Source organism: Stylophora pistillata, unplaced genomic scaffold (genome assembly GCF_964205215.1).
Source record: "Stylophora pistillata unplaced genomic scaffold, jaStyPist1.2 SCAFFOLD_144, whole genome shotgun sequence".
NCBI classification, from domain to species: domain Eukaryota; kingdom Metazoa; phylum Cnidaria; class Anthozoa; order Scleractinia; family Pocilloporidae; genus Stylophora; species Stylophora pistillata.
In genome coordinates, this window is record NW_028290767.1 from 234,236 (window position 1) to 248,174 (window position 13,939).

The window sequence follows — 13,939 nt, forward strand, 5'->3', positions numbered from 1 at the left end:
GTGAGTACAAGGCTCACCGCCTTCTTCAGCACATGTGCCTCATAGTGCACAGCCTCTCACTCGCAGGCGTGCCACCACGGCTACCGTGACTTGCAGGAGGTGCGCGCCTAACCCCCAACTCCCCTGGGACTATCTAGTGCACGCGGGAATCCATTTTATTCGCGTGGTGATGTGTTTCGTGGAAGTAGCAGGCGTGAGTACAAGTCTGACCCCTTCCTCTTGCACAGCCTCTCACTCTCACGCATGCCACTCCGTCGCCCGTGATTTCCCGGAGTTGCGCGTCTATTGCCGAGGTTCCCCTGGGTCTAGTGCAGCTGGGATTTGATTTTGGTGGCGTTGTCATGCGTTTGGTGGAAGTGGCAGGCGTGAGTACAAGGCTCACCGCCTTGTTTTTTACCACATGTGCCTCATAGTGCACAGCCTCTCACTCGCAGGCGTGCCACCACGGCTCCCGTGACTTGCAGGAGGTGTGCGCCTAACCCCCAACTCCCCTGGGACTATCTAGTGCACGCGGGAATCCATTTTAGCCGCGTGGTGATGTGTTTGGTGGAAGTAGCAGGACTAATTACAAGAGTCACCGCCTTCTTTAGCACATGTGCCTCATAGTGCACAGCCTCTCACTCGCAGGCGTGCCACCACGGCTCCCGTGACTTGCAGGAGGTGCGCGCCTAACCCCCAACTCCCCTGGGACTATCTAGTGCACGCGGGAATCCATTTTATTCGCGTGGTGATGTGTTTCGTGGAAGTAGCAGGCGTGAGTACAAGGCTGACCCCTTCCTTTTGCACATCTTCTCACTCTCACGCATGCCACTCCGTCGCCCGTAATTTTCCGGAGTTGCGCGTCTATTGCCGAGGTTCCCCTGGGTCTAGTGCACCTGGGATTTGATTTTGGTGGCGTTGTCATGCGTTTTGTTGAAGTGGCAGGCGTGAGTACAAGGCTCACCACCTTCTTTACCACATGTGCCTCATAGTGCACAGCCTCTCACTCGCAGGCGTGCCACCACGGCTCCCGTGACTTGCAGGAGGTGCGCGCCTAGCCCCCAACTCCTCTGGGACTATGTAGTGCACGCGGGAATCCATTTTAGCCGCGTGGTGATGTGTTTGGTGGAAGTAGCAGGAGTAAGTACAAGAGTCACCGCCTTCTTTAGCACATGTGCCTCACAGTGCACAGCCTCTCACTGGCAGGCGTGCCACTACGGCTCTTGTGATTTGGCAGGAGGTGCGCGCCTACTCTCCAACTTCCCTGGGACTATCTAGTGCACCCGGAAATCCGTTTTGGCCGCGTGGTGAATGTGTTTCGTGGAAGTAGCAGGCGTGAGTACAAGGCTGACCCCTTCCTCTTGCACAGCCTCTCACTCTCACGCATGCCACTCCGTCGCCCGTGATTTTCCGGAGTTGCGCGTCTATTGCCGAGATTCCCCTGGGTCTAGTGCACCTGGGATTTGATTTTGGAGGCGTTGTCATGCATTTCGTGGAAGTGGCAGGCGTGAGTACAAGGCTCACCACCTTCTTTACCACATGTGCCTCATAGTGCACAGCTTCTCACTCGCAGGCGTGCCACCACGGCTCCGGTGACTTGCAGGAGGTGCGCGCCTAACCCCCAACTCCCCTGGGACTATCTAGTGCACGCGGGAATCCATTTTAGCCGCGTGGTGATGTGTTTGGTGGAAGTAGCAGGAGTAAGTACAAGAGTCACCGCCTTCTTTAGCACATGTGCCTCACAGTGCACAGCCTCTCACTGGCAGGCGTGCCACTACGGCTCCCGTGATTTGGCAGGAGCTGCGCGCCTACTCTCCAACTCCCCTGGGACTATCTAGTGGACCCGGAAATCGGTTTTGGCCGCGTGGTGATGTGTTTCGTGGAAGTAGCAGGCGTGAGTACAAGGCTGACCCCTTCCTCTTTCACAGCCTCTCACTCTCACGCATGCCACTCCGTCGCCCGTGATTTTCCGGAGTTGCGCGTCTATTGCCGAGGTTCCCCTGGGTCTAGTGCACCTGGGATTTGATTTTGGTGGCGTTGTCATGCGTTTCGTGGAAGTGGCAGGCGTGAGTACAAGGCTCACCGCCTTCTTTAGCACATGTGCCTCATAGTGCACAGCCTCTCACTCGCAGGCGTGGCACCACGGCTCCCGTGACTTGCAGGAGGTGCGCGCCTAGCCCCCAACTCCCCTGGGACTATCTAGTGCACGCGGGAATCCATTTTATTCGCGTGGTGATGTGTTTCGTGGAAGTAGCAGGCGTCAGTACAAGGCTGACCCCTTCCTCTTGCACAGCTTCTCACTCTCACGCATGCCACTCCGTCGCCCGTGATTTTCCGGAGTTGCGCGTCTATTGCCGAGGTTCCCCTGGGTCTAGTGCACCTGGGATTTGATTTTGGTGGCGTTGTCATGCGTTTCGTTGAAGTGGCAGGCGTGAGTACAAGGCTCACCACCTTCTTTACCACATGTGCCTCATAGTGCACAGCCTCTCACTCGCAGGCGTGCCACCACGGCTCCCGTGACTTGCAGGAGGTGCGCGCCTAACCCCCAACTCCTCTGGGACTATCTAGTGCACGCAAGAATCCATTTTAGCCGCGTGGTGATGTGTTTGGTGGAAGTAGCAGGAGTAAGTACAAGAGTCACCGCCTTCTTTAGCACATGTGCCTCACAGTGCACAGCCTCTCACTGGCAGGCGTGCCACTACGGCTCCCGTGATTTGGCAGGAGCTGCGCGCCTACTCTCCAACTCCCCTGGGACTATCTAGTGCACCCGGGAATCCGTTTTGGCCGCGTGGTGATGTGTTTCGTGGAAGTAGCAGGCGTGAGTACAAGGCTGACCCCTTCCTCTTTCACAGCCTCTCACTCTCACGCATGCCACTCCGTCGCCCGTGATTTTCCGGAGTTGCGCGTCTATTGCCGAGGTTTCCCTGGGTCTAGTGCACCTGGGATTTGATTTTGGTGGCGTTGTGATGCGTTTCGTGGAAGTGGCAGGCGTGAGTACAAGGCTCACCGCCTTCTTTAACACATGTGCCTCATAGTGCACAGCCTCTCACTCGCAGGCGTGCCACCACGGCTCCCGTGACTTGCAGGAGGTGCGCGCCTAACCCCAACTTCTCTGGGACTATCTAGTGCACGCGGGAATCCATTTTATTCGCGTGGTGATGTGTTTCGTGGAAGTAGCAGGCGTGAGTACAAGGCTGACCCCTTCCTCTTGCACAGCTTCTCACTCTCACGCATGCCACTCCGTCGCCCGTGATTTTCCGGAGTTGCGCGTCTATTGCTGAGCTTTCCCTGGATCTAGTGCACCTGGGATTTGATTTTGGTGGCGTTTTCATGCGTTTCGTGGAAGTGGCAGGCGTGAGTACAAGGCTCACCGCCTTCTTTAGCACATGTGCCTCATAGTGCACAGCCTCTCACTCGCAGGCGTGCCACCACGGCTCCCGTGACTTGCAGGAGGTGCGCGCCTAACCCCCAACTCCCCTGGGACTATCTAGTGCACTCGGGAATCCATTTTATTCGCGTGGTGATGTGTTTCGTGGAAGTAGCAGGCGTGAGTACAAGGCTGACCCCTTCCTCTTGCACAGCTTCTCACTCTCACGCATGCCACTCCGTCGCCCGTGATTTTCCGGAGTTGCGCGTCTATTGCCGAGGTTCCCCTGGGTCTAGTGCACCTGGGATTTGATTTTGGTGGCGTTGTCATGCGTTTCGTTGAAGTGGCAGGCTTGAGTACAAGGCTCACCACCTTCTTTACCACATGTGCCTCATAGTGCACAGCCTCTCACTCGCAGGCGTGCCACCACGGCTCCCGTGACTTGCAGGAGGTGCGCGCCTAACCCCCAACTCCTCTGGGACTATGTAGTGCACGCGGGAATCCATTTTAGCCGCGTGGTGATGTGTTTGGTGGAAGTAGCAGGAGTAAGTACAAGAGTCACCGCCTTCTTTAGCACATGTGCCTCACAGTGCACAGCCTCTCACTGGCAGGCGTGCCACTACGGCTCCCGTGATTTGGCAGGAGCTGCGCGCCTACTCTCCAACTCCCCTGGGACTATCTAGTGCACCCGAGAATCCGTTTTGGCCGCGTGGTGATGTGTTTCGTGGAAGTAGCAGGCGTGAGTACAAGGCTGACCCCTTCCTCTTTCACAGCCTCTCACTCTCACGCATGCCACTCCGTCGCCCGTGATTTTCCGGAGTTGCGCGTCTATTGCCGAGGTTCCCCTGGGTCTAGTGCACCTGGGATTTGATTTTGGTGGCGTTGTCATGCGTTTCGTGGAAGTGGCAGGCGTGAGTACAAGGCTCACCGCCTTCTTCAGCACATGTGCCTCATAGTGCACAGCCTCTCACTCGCAGGCGTGCCACCACGGCTCCCGTGACTTCCAGGAGGTGCGCGCCTAACCCCCAACTCCCCTGGGACTATCTAGTGCACGAGGGAATCCATTTTATTCGCGTGGTGATGTGTTTCGTGGAAGTAGCAGGCCTGAGTACAAGGCTGACCCCTTCCTCTTGCACAGCCTCTCACTCTCACGCATGCCACTCCGTCGCCCGTGATTTCCCGGAGTTGCGCGTCTATTGCCGAGGTTCCCCTGGGTCTAGTGCACCTGGGATTTGATTTTGGTGGCGTTGTCATGCGTTTCGTGGAAGTGGCAGGCGTGAGTACAAGGCTCACCGCCTTCTTTACCACATGTGCCTCATAGTGCACAGCCTCTCACTCGCAGGCGTGCCACCACGGCTCCCGTGACTTGCAGGAGGTGCGCGCCTAACCCCCAACTCCCCTGGGACTATCTAGTGCACGCGGGAATCCATTTTAGCCGCGTGGTGATGTGTTTGGTGGAAGTAGCAGGAGTAAGTACAAGAGTCACCGCCTTCTTTAGCACATGTGCCTCACAGTGCACAGCCTCTCACTGGCAGGCGTGCCACTACGGCTCCCGTGATTTGGCAGGAGCTGCGCGCCTACTCTCCAACTCCCCTGGGACTATCTAGTGCACCCGGTAATCGGTTTTGGCCGCGTGGTGATGTGTTTCGTGGAAGTAGCAGGCGTGAGTACAAGGCTGACCCCTTCCTCTTTCACAGCCTCTCACTCTCACGCATGCCACTCCGTCGCCCGTGATTTTCCGGAGTTGCGCGTCTATTGCCGAGGTTTCCCTGGGTCTAGTGCACCTGGGATTTGATTTTGGTGGCGTTGTCATGCGTTTCGTGGAAGTGGCAGGCGTGAGTACAAGGCTCACCGCCTTCTTTAGCACATGTGCCTCATAGTGCACAGCCTCTCACTCGCAGGCGTGCCACCACGGCTCCCGTGACTTGCAGGAGGTGCGCGCCTAACCCCCAACTCCCCTGGGACTATCTAGTGCACGCGGGAATCCATTTTATTCGCGTGGTGATGTGTTTCGTGGAAGTAGCAGGCGTGAGTACAAGGCTGACCCCTTCCTCTTGCACAGCCTCTCACTCTCACGCATGCCACTCCGTCGCCCGTGATTTTCCGGAGTTGCCCGTCTATTGCCGAGGTTTCCCTGGATCTAGTGCACTTGGGATTTGATTTTGGTGGCGTTTTCATGCGTTTCGTGGAAGTGGCAGGCGTGAGTACAAGGCTCACCGCCTTCTTCAGCACATGTGCCTGATAGTGCACAGCCTCTCACTCGCAGGCGTGCCACCACGGCTCCCGTGACTTGCAGGAGGTGCGCGCCTAACCCCCAACTCCCCTGGGACTATCTAGTGCACGCGGGAATCCATTTTATTCGCGTGGTGATGTGTTTCGTGGAAGTAGCAGGCGTGAGTACAAGGCTGACCCCTTCCTCTTGCACAGCCTCTCACTCTCACGCATGCCACTCCGTCGCCCGTGATTTTCCGGAGTTGCGCGTCTATTGCCGAGCTTTGCCTGGGTCTAGTGCACCTGGGATTTGATTTTGGTGGCGTTGTCATGCGTTTCGTGGAAGTGGCAGGCGTGAGTACAAGGCTAACCGCCTTCTTTACCACATGTGCCTCATAGTGCACAGCCTCTCACTCGCAGGCGTGCCACCACGGCTACCGTGACTTGCAGGAGGTGCGCGCCTAACCCCCAACTCCCCTGGGACTATCTAGTGCACGCAGGAATCTATTTTAGCCGCGTGGTGATGTGTTTGGTGGAAGTAGCAGGAGTAAGTACAAGAGTCACCGCCTTCTTTAGCAGATGTGCCTCACAGTGCACAGCCTCTCACTGGCAGGCGTGCCACTACGGCTCCCGTGATTTGGCAGGAGCTGCGCGCCTACTCTCCAACTCCCCTGGGACTATCTAGTGCACCCGGGAATCCGTTTTGGGTTTAGGGTTAGGGTTAGGGTTAGGGTTTAGGGTTAGGGTTAGGGTTAGGGTGGCATGCTATTTTCCAGTTGAAGGTGATGAGTTGAAGGGTTCTCATGAATATTGTCCAGTTTCGGGGGATAAGTTGAATCTACTTACCAAAAGCAAAAAGTTCCCACTTTCCTCCTTTGTAAGGCGTGGACGAAACTCCTTGATGTAATTTGCAAGAACTTTGTACAGCTCGTGGCCAGGCTAAAAAAAGAAGGACAGATCCTTTTTCAGTTGACTTCCCCTTTTTTAGAAAGCGATGGGAAAATTCTTCGCACAGTAATGAGTATGGTGTCTTTGTTCATGTGAAATCGGCAAAATCTACAATGATCCTTCATAATCGTAAGAAAATAAATAAATAACTAGCTACCCAATTCCCTTGCCGGCTGCAACTTGGCAAATGTTAACAACACATGCTGTCCATTTCTTTTTTCCCTTGAGCTGGCATAAAAACTATATGTTTGGAAAGCACATTGTTTGCAAAGACTTTGCAACTGGTACAAATGTTCTTTTCATCAGCGCCACAAGAGCGTTTCGGGCTTTCTTAAAAACTGAGTCCTTATCTCACCTGCAGAGTTAGCTCATCCCGTCCACAGGAGCTTTTGGTTTTGTAATCATTAAAGTGGAGCACAATCGAATCTTCCCTCATCACCAGCAGATTTTGTTCCTTCCGCTGTCGTGCCTCCAAGCTGTCTGGCTCTGTGACAATTCGAAGAGTTCGCATCTCAAGACCCCGGGATGGTGGAATGAAAACATACAGGCTTAAAAGGACCAAGTTGCAGCTTTCCCTGGCTTTCATGTTGACCTCCCAGCTCAATTGAAAGCGTTCGCGTTGGAGTGAGACGGCAGCCACAACCTCGTCCCTAAAAGATTGAACGACGAGGCTGACTTAGAATCGACAAAGAAAGTCCACATAATTGATAGAAAAGTCAAAAATGTTTTTCGTCCTTGTACCTATAGACACCATTCCTCTACCCCTAAGGTTCAGAGAACATCTCGAGTCAACTTTATCTCGGCTAACTAGGGTAAATAAGTCCCTCTTCATTATGGGTGATTTTCATATAAACTTATTCAATTGTGAAAGTCATCCTGAGTCCAATGATTTCTTGCTAATGCTAAACTCCTTTTCTCTTGTACCTTGCATCTCACAATCAACACGTATTACTTAAAGATCAGCAACCTTCATTGATAATATATTTGCAAATAGTCATGCTATGAATGCCATCAGTGGTAATCTAGTCTCTAATCATCTTCCTCAATTCCTGATCGTACACAATCTCAGACTGAATTATTTCAATCACAATTTCATATTTTCCTTCGACTTAAAACTAGGAAGACTGGTAGAATCTCATTCAGTGACAGGACAACATCTGTCATTACTGATGGACTAAAGAATGAAGACTGTAGTGAGATATCTGATTTCACCAATGAACTTTAAGTCAAGTATACAGATAAATGCAAGGTTCTGAAAGCTGAATGCAATCTTGACACATTTTGAACATGAATCAACTAATATAAGGACTCAAGCAAAGACTAAACAATTGGATTGAGATAAGTACACATGAAGCATATTATTCTTGAACTCAAACTGTAAGACATGCAATAATAGGTCAAATGTGACATACCAAATCCTCAGTAGAATAGGTCACTACCTTGAGGTTACATGTACTGGAGTTACTTTTTCTGTGACCAAGAGGTTCTGAGCTAGTAAGTGCTGGTCTGGACACTCTGAACTACTGAGTTAAACTAACTAACTGTACTTCTTTTATAAGGAATCGAGCAATAGCAGGAAATTCTCTAGAATTTTGGAAGTTAGGTGTGATCATTCTAAAGGAAATTTATGATGCAAATCCTGTGTGTATGATAATTTGGTTATCATAGGAAATAGTTTCTGAAGATGTAATTCTAAAATTCTAACAAAAAATATTGCAATGTCATGCACAATTGTTAGCCTGCTCACATGTAGACTATATAAAGTTTTAAACTATTATAAAAATGACTTTTCCAAACTCGGTGAAGAGAAATTTATCAATGACTTAATTTTCACGTCTAGATCTGGAATAACATCTCAAGTGATCGTTATAGATGCCAACACTAGATTCAATATTTTGCTATGATCAGATATCTCAACTTGTAAATTATCATGCACCGTGTCGAAAGCTCTCCAAACGCAAAATCAAGTCGTCTACCAAGCCCGGTATCACTAAATGCATTCTTGCCAAAATACAATACAGAGATAAGCTCTATTCCCAGATCCATAGGTGTCCACATTCAAATCCTAATCTGATGTATCTTCGTAAGAACTTCAGGAATAGTGTTGTCAAAGAAAAAAATTATAGCTAGCAAATCCGATGATTTTAAAAATGACTTTTTGTGTAATAAGATGAATATGAGAAAAACATGGTCTGGAATTAGATATCAATCATCAACATTGGTAAAGTAAAAGCTGATTACATTTCCCAGTATTCTTGAAAGTGGTAAAACTGTTGACAATCCCTGTGCTAATGCTAACATCTTTAATACTTTCTCTGTGGGAATGTAGCTAGAAAACACTGACAAAGACATTCCATGTGGGAACTGCTCTCCAACTGCTTTTCTGAAGGGCAATTTTCCTGATTCCCCTGTTACTTCAGTTCAAGTTGATTGATACATATCTCAAATGGACAATAACAAATCCATTGGTCCCTACAGTATACCAGTATCATTGCTAAAATTATTAATTTGCCAGTTTACAGGTACTGGCTCAAAAGAACAAAAGAGAACTCACCAGGGTAGCCAGCGATTTAGGGCTTCGAACTCTTCTCGCGACGAAGGCCGTTCTCTGTCGCCTTGCTTTTGAAATATCGTTGCCTGTGCTCTCAACTGACGAATCATTTGTACATCCTTGAAACCAGGACCGTGTTCCTTATGCAGAAACTTCACCGCATAAAGCAGTGAGCTCACGTGGTTTGAAATTGTCGCCGAACTGCATTGCCTCTCGTCCTAGCAACAACATTTGAGTAAATCCAGGTCACGTACAACCAAAAAACAAGTGAGAGAAATTGGCAGAGCTAAACTGACCGGCGAAGTAGTTCCGGCAGCCATTTTGATTCAAGAGACAAGCATTATGGTCAGCGGTCTAAGGGCGTCATGTCATATTTGTCAAGGTGTCCTTTTTGTCTCAAGCAAGCACGTGTCTCGCCGCGCGAAACGTGACGGCTGCGGGGAGACCAGTAGGGCATTGGCCGAGTTAAAAATATTGCTGACGTTGAACAAGCTGCAAACTTGCAAGACAAGAACGTCTTTTGAAAGCTGGTCAAACAAAAGCAATGAAGCCTGAAAAACTCGAATGATTTATGGGGCACAACGGTTGTATCTTGCTGCACAATTTAAGCCTGAAAATATGGCACAATCTCTGATTTTTCCTTTTCTTTTACCTTTGTTGCCGTCCTATCAGATGGCTTGAGACAGTTTTGCAGTTTTTGTCGGCAAAGTTATTTCCTAAAGGCGACAAGAAACAATTGCCAAAATTCAAATCTGCACTCACCCTGAGAAAGTTGAAATATTGTTCCATGAGACTTAGGCGGAGAAAAACATCTGGTGCTAGGTCCATTCCGAGATATCTCTTCAAAAATCCAAGGTAGCCTTGAGATGAAACAGAAAAACAGAAAATCAGGTCAGGTGTGACGCACGTGTGTGTTGCTTACTTGCTTGCGAGCAAGATATTTGAATGCGAATAAGCTAGCAAGGTAATTGACTGCGAATAATAAGTGTTCATGTAGTGACTTACACATCATGCGCTCACGCGCTTTGAGGAAAGTGGACTGCGCGACGGCTGCACTTTGTCGTTCAAGGTTCACCGCTCTAGTGAAGTAATTGCAAACAGCATCCAGAAAGACGTCCACATCGGGTGGGATATCTCGCGGACTTAGGGCGTAGGTGAGTTTTTTCCGGGTAGGTGTAGGAGTCAAATGGTGCGGGCTGTCCAATTGGCCAAGGCAATCTGGTTGTGGTGATTTTTGCTGCGTTGCCTGTGCCTCGTGGCTTACAGGCGATAAATTCGAAGTCGAAGTCGAAGTCGGAGGATGTTGCGTGGTTTGATGGTGAAAGTCTAGGATCTGTGATTCGTCGTCGTCGGAAGCATAGCACAGGTCTACGAGAGAGGCCATCTTTTTTTCCCGCTGGTTTTTCTCTCTTAGGATGGGAGAAGAGATTGTTTTAACCCTTGAGTTGTCTTTTGCGGTGTTCAGTCGGCAGCGTTTGGAAGGAATAGAGGCCGATTAGGTGAGATCATGGACTTTTTAAAGTGGGGCTGTGTCGTCCCCTGGGGTTTGACGATTGGACAAAAAGTTGAATTTTTGAGAGCTTAATGCAGGCGCCGCGAGAGAGCTGGGGCTTCCAAAAACTGTTCCCTCAATAGTATAGACAGTGCAGCGCGCGCCTGTCACAGTCTCGTGTTTGTGAAATGCGCTGTTTAATTATGAGAGAATGATAAACTTTGAGGATGAGCTAAAAAGTTGAATTTTTGAGAGCTTAATGCAGGCGCCGCGAGAGAGCTGAGGCTTCGAAAAACTGTTCCCTCAATAGTATAGAAAGTGCAGCGCGCGCCTGTCACAGTCTCGTGTTTGTGAAATGCGCTGTTTAATTATGAGAGAATGATAAACTTTGAGGATGAGCTAAAAAGTTGAATTTTTGAGAGCTTAATGCAGGCGCCGCGAGAGAGCTGAGGCTTCGAAAAACTGTTCCCTCAATAGTATAGAAAGTGTAGCGCGCGCCTGTCACACTCTCGTGTTTGTGAAATGCGCTGTTTAATTATGAGAGAATGATAAACTTTGAGGATGAGCTAAAAAGTTGAATTTTTGAGGCCTTGATGCGGCCGCCGCGAGAGGGCTGGGGCTTAGAAAAACTTCCCTCGATAGACTAGAATGAATAATGTATGGCGTGCGGCTGGGAGAATCTGGAGTTTGTGAAAGGCGGTGTTTAGTTATGAGAGAATCATAAAGTTTGATCAGAATTAATAGAGGGAACGGGAAGTGGTTATGAAAGCCGGAGAAGTTCAAACGGTAAGAAGAATGGGAGCCCTCTGAGGTTGAAGGTAGAAGTCACATTCAAAACAAGATGGCGCTTGCTATGGGGAGACGATTTGGAAGTTATTTTAGACATTTTAGAAGGTGATGAAAGAGTCAATCAGCAGTTTGTAGCAGCAGTTAAGCAGCATGTAAGTTGCGATTGTGCTAATTTAGGTGTGTAATTTCTTTCTACCGACCCAAAACGTTCGCTCGGTGGTATATTCGGGGCATGGCAAGTTACTGAGTCGAGTCAGCCTTTTAAAAATGTTACAGCCCCAAAAATTGGACTTAGATATACATGTCCTAGCTGCAATGACTGATCAGGGTTTTTCTGTAGAAGCTACACTGAATGTCTGGTTTCATATGAGAAGTACTTGCTGGAAACAGCTCACATGGAATTTTATTTATTTATTTATTTATTTATTTATTTATAATAACTTCATTTGCCTAAATAATAAGATAATAATAATAATAATAATAATAATACAGACAGATAACAATAGAAATAACATCGAGATGCAAAAAGGCAAAAAGGGTCAAGCCAGAGAGGAACTCAATTCTCATTGACGGCAGCCCCCAGAATAAAAGCAATATGCAATAAAAATAAAACTAAAATGTAAAGGTAAAAATTATTGAAAAAACAAGTTAATTGATAAATGGATATTGGTGCAATATTATTGATATTATTTAAAAATGTGTTCTTTCAGTTTTTTTTTTAAACTTACTAGCAGAGCTAGAGCTAACTACTATGTCACTTGGCAAGTCATTCCAGATTTTTATATATTTATACCAAAAAGAGTTCTTGAGGATATTTGTTCGAGCATAAGGCGTCCAGATTTTGACATTGTTGGTAGATCTCGTCCGACTATTGGAGAAAGTTAAGTAATTACATATAAGTCTACTCTTGAAAAACCATGAATGAATTTGAATAATTGCACTAAACTAAGAAATTCACGACGCGAGTCGAGTGTTGGCCAGCCAAGATACTTCAAACGTTCACTATAGCAATATGTTGCACGAATCGTAATTTTTCTTTGTTGGTTGTAGGTCCAGCAACATGAAATGATCTGCAAAGACTGTGTGAACGACACAGCAGTCTTCACCAAGGATCCATTCAGCCTTTGAGCGTCGGCATACTTGCTGAAGTTGTGGCTTCCGCAATCAGGAAATTCAATGAAACTGAATTGTTACAAAAAGCTTGAGGGATGAACTAAGCAAGTATTCTTTTCAACAGCCAGAGGAAAGAGGTTTGGAATTCACTGGTATCAAATCAATGTATGATGGGTTTTTTAAAGAATTGAGACCTGGTGAAGTTTTTCAGAAATATCATGCAACAGTCCCGGTGAAGTCTAGGCAGTTCTTCACTGGACTGTCAAGGAATGCTGCCCCATTATGATGGTGGACTAAAGTTGCCGACTGCCTCATTGCATACTACTGTAAGAGAAGCAAGAACTCACTCTGGTGACAATGATCCCACCAGTACAGTACCATCTGAGGGGCAAAAGGGCTGGTCATGTGCTGCACAATTTGTGTGTGTGAGAAATATGCAAGAACCGGTACCGTGGAGAGCCAGCAAGCTATGGCAATACTAAAGGCTGGCAAACTTGACTGTATCAATGATTCAAACAAAGCATGCAAAATCTGATTTCAAGTAATAGAACCGTGGTGGGCTATGGTCAATTACAGAGCCAGCTCCAAGAGTGGTTTCACTAGGAATCGAAACTGTTACGATAACTCTCAAAGCTACTAGTGATAGTGATGGATTGATCATAACTGATCAAGGATGTATTGCATGGCATGACTACTTTGTGTGTGTACGGATATGCTCACAATTCTCCTTCCCAAAGGATGTGAGTGAGAAAAACAAGATCGAAGTGAAGCACACAACAGAGGGGAAGTGTCTTTGCAAGGAAATTAGTCAGAGTTGCTAATCAAATGAACAAGGGAAGCAAAGTTAAAGTTCTCCATTTCTATTTCACTTACTTTTGTGAACAACAAATAGCAAAGTTGTTTACAACATTATTAAAAGAAGCTAGTTTCTAATGTTTAGTTCCAAACAATGTGACAATGCCAAATGAAAACTTTCCCATGTGAATGTGGAACTTGGTGTCAATACGATCATAGCTTGTTTGAATGGAATTTGGAGGATTATGGAAAACTACTTATGAATGATTTCATTCTAAAAACGTGTGTTAACCATTGTGTTAATCACTGTTTGATTGTGAAAAAGTGGTCTGTCATTTCATACTGGCATTTGTGGATGGCGTGCCAAAATGTTCTTCTCAATTTCACATTAAAAAAAAAAAAAACACTTGCTATGCTTTCTGTCCTCTTACATTTGTTGTAGGACTGCAGAAGCAAGGCTACAACCTAATTGGCATTGTGTAGTTCCAGAAAATGTCCATACTCCGCTTAAAGAGAGGGTTGAAAATTCTTGGGAATGGGGGGAATCTCAAAGGCCAAAAGCCTCAAGGAAATGTATGAACCTTCATTGCAATTTCCAGAGTGTTGGGAGGGGGTCTTAAGAAAAGTCCCTTCTGTGGGGGGGAGGTATGGATAATATTTATAGAAGTACATAGGGCAAAAAAATTCCAACCTC

General features: G+C 47.7%; 2 protein-coding genes across 3 annotated transcripts; one reads left to right on the forward strand and one right to left on the reverse strand.

The window, feature by feature from the left end:
* Positions 1 to 6,308: 6,308 nt before the first annotated feature.
* LOC148715984 (uncharacterized) lies at positions 6,309 to 9,943 on the reverse strand. Of its 2 annotated transcripts, none has more exons than XM_088746187.1 (4): positions 9,819 to 9,943; positions 9,060 to 9,274; positions 6,861 to 7,155; positions 6,309 to 6,496 (listed from the first exon to the last, which is right to left on the reverse strand). In XM_088746187.1, the coding sequence occupies exons 1-4, from the start codon at positions 9,882 to 9,884 to the stop codon at positions 6,359 to 6,361; spliced, it is 714 nt and encodes a 237-aa protein (XP_088602313.1). In that variant the 5' UTR covers positions 9,885 to 9,943; the 3' UTR covers positions 6,309 to 6,358. The 2 variants fall into 2 exon arrangements, with proteins under 2 accessions (XP_088602313.1, XP_088602314.1); XM_088746188.1 differs by lacking the exon at positions 9,819 to 9,943 and adding an exon at positions 9,353 to 9,391.
* Positions 9,944 to 11,207: 1,264 nt separating this feature from the next.
* On the forward strand, positions 11,208 to 13,585 carry LOC148715985 (uncharacterized). The gene is made up of 3 exons (XM_088746192.1): positions 11,208 to 11,247; positions 11,293 to 11,489; positions 12,388 to 13,585. The coding sequence occupies exons 1-3, from the start codon at positions 11,208 to 11,210 to the stop codon at positions 12,463 to 12,465; spliced, it is 315 nt and encodes a 104-aa protein (XP_088602318.1). The 3' UTR covers positions 12,466 to 13,585.
* Positions 13,586 to 13,939: the final 354 nt, after the last annotated feature.

Bases quoted from the DNA above. Each gene is read 5' to 3' on its own strand.
- LOC148715985 (XM_088746192.1), top strand. From the start codon at position 11,208: ATGGCGTGCGGCTGGGAGAATCTGGAGTTTGTGAAAGGCG. The intron at 11,248-11,292 runs GTGTTTAGTTAT...CAGAATTAATAG, and splicing joins TCTGGAGTTTGTGAAAGGCG to AGGGAACGGGAAGTGGTTAT. The intron at 11,490-12,387 runs GTAAGTTGCGAT...TGTTGGTTGTAG, and splicing joins TAGCAGCAGTTAAGCAGCAT to GTCCAGCAACATGAAATGAT.
- LOC148715984 (XM_088746187.1), bottom strand. From the start codon at position 9,884: ATGGACCTAGCACCAGATGTTTTTCTCCGCCTAAGTCTCATGGAACAA. The intron at 9,275-9,818 runs GTGAGTGCAGAT...TGTTGTTGCTAG, and splicing joins AATATTTCAACTTTCTCAGG to GACGAGAGGCAATGCAGTTC. The intron at 7,156-9,059 runs GTGAGTTCTCTT...TCAATCTTTTAG, and splicing joins CTAAATCGCTGGCTACCCTG to GGACGAGGTTGTGGCTGCCG.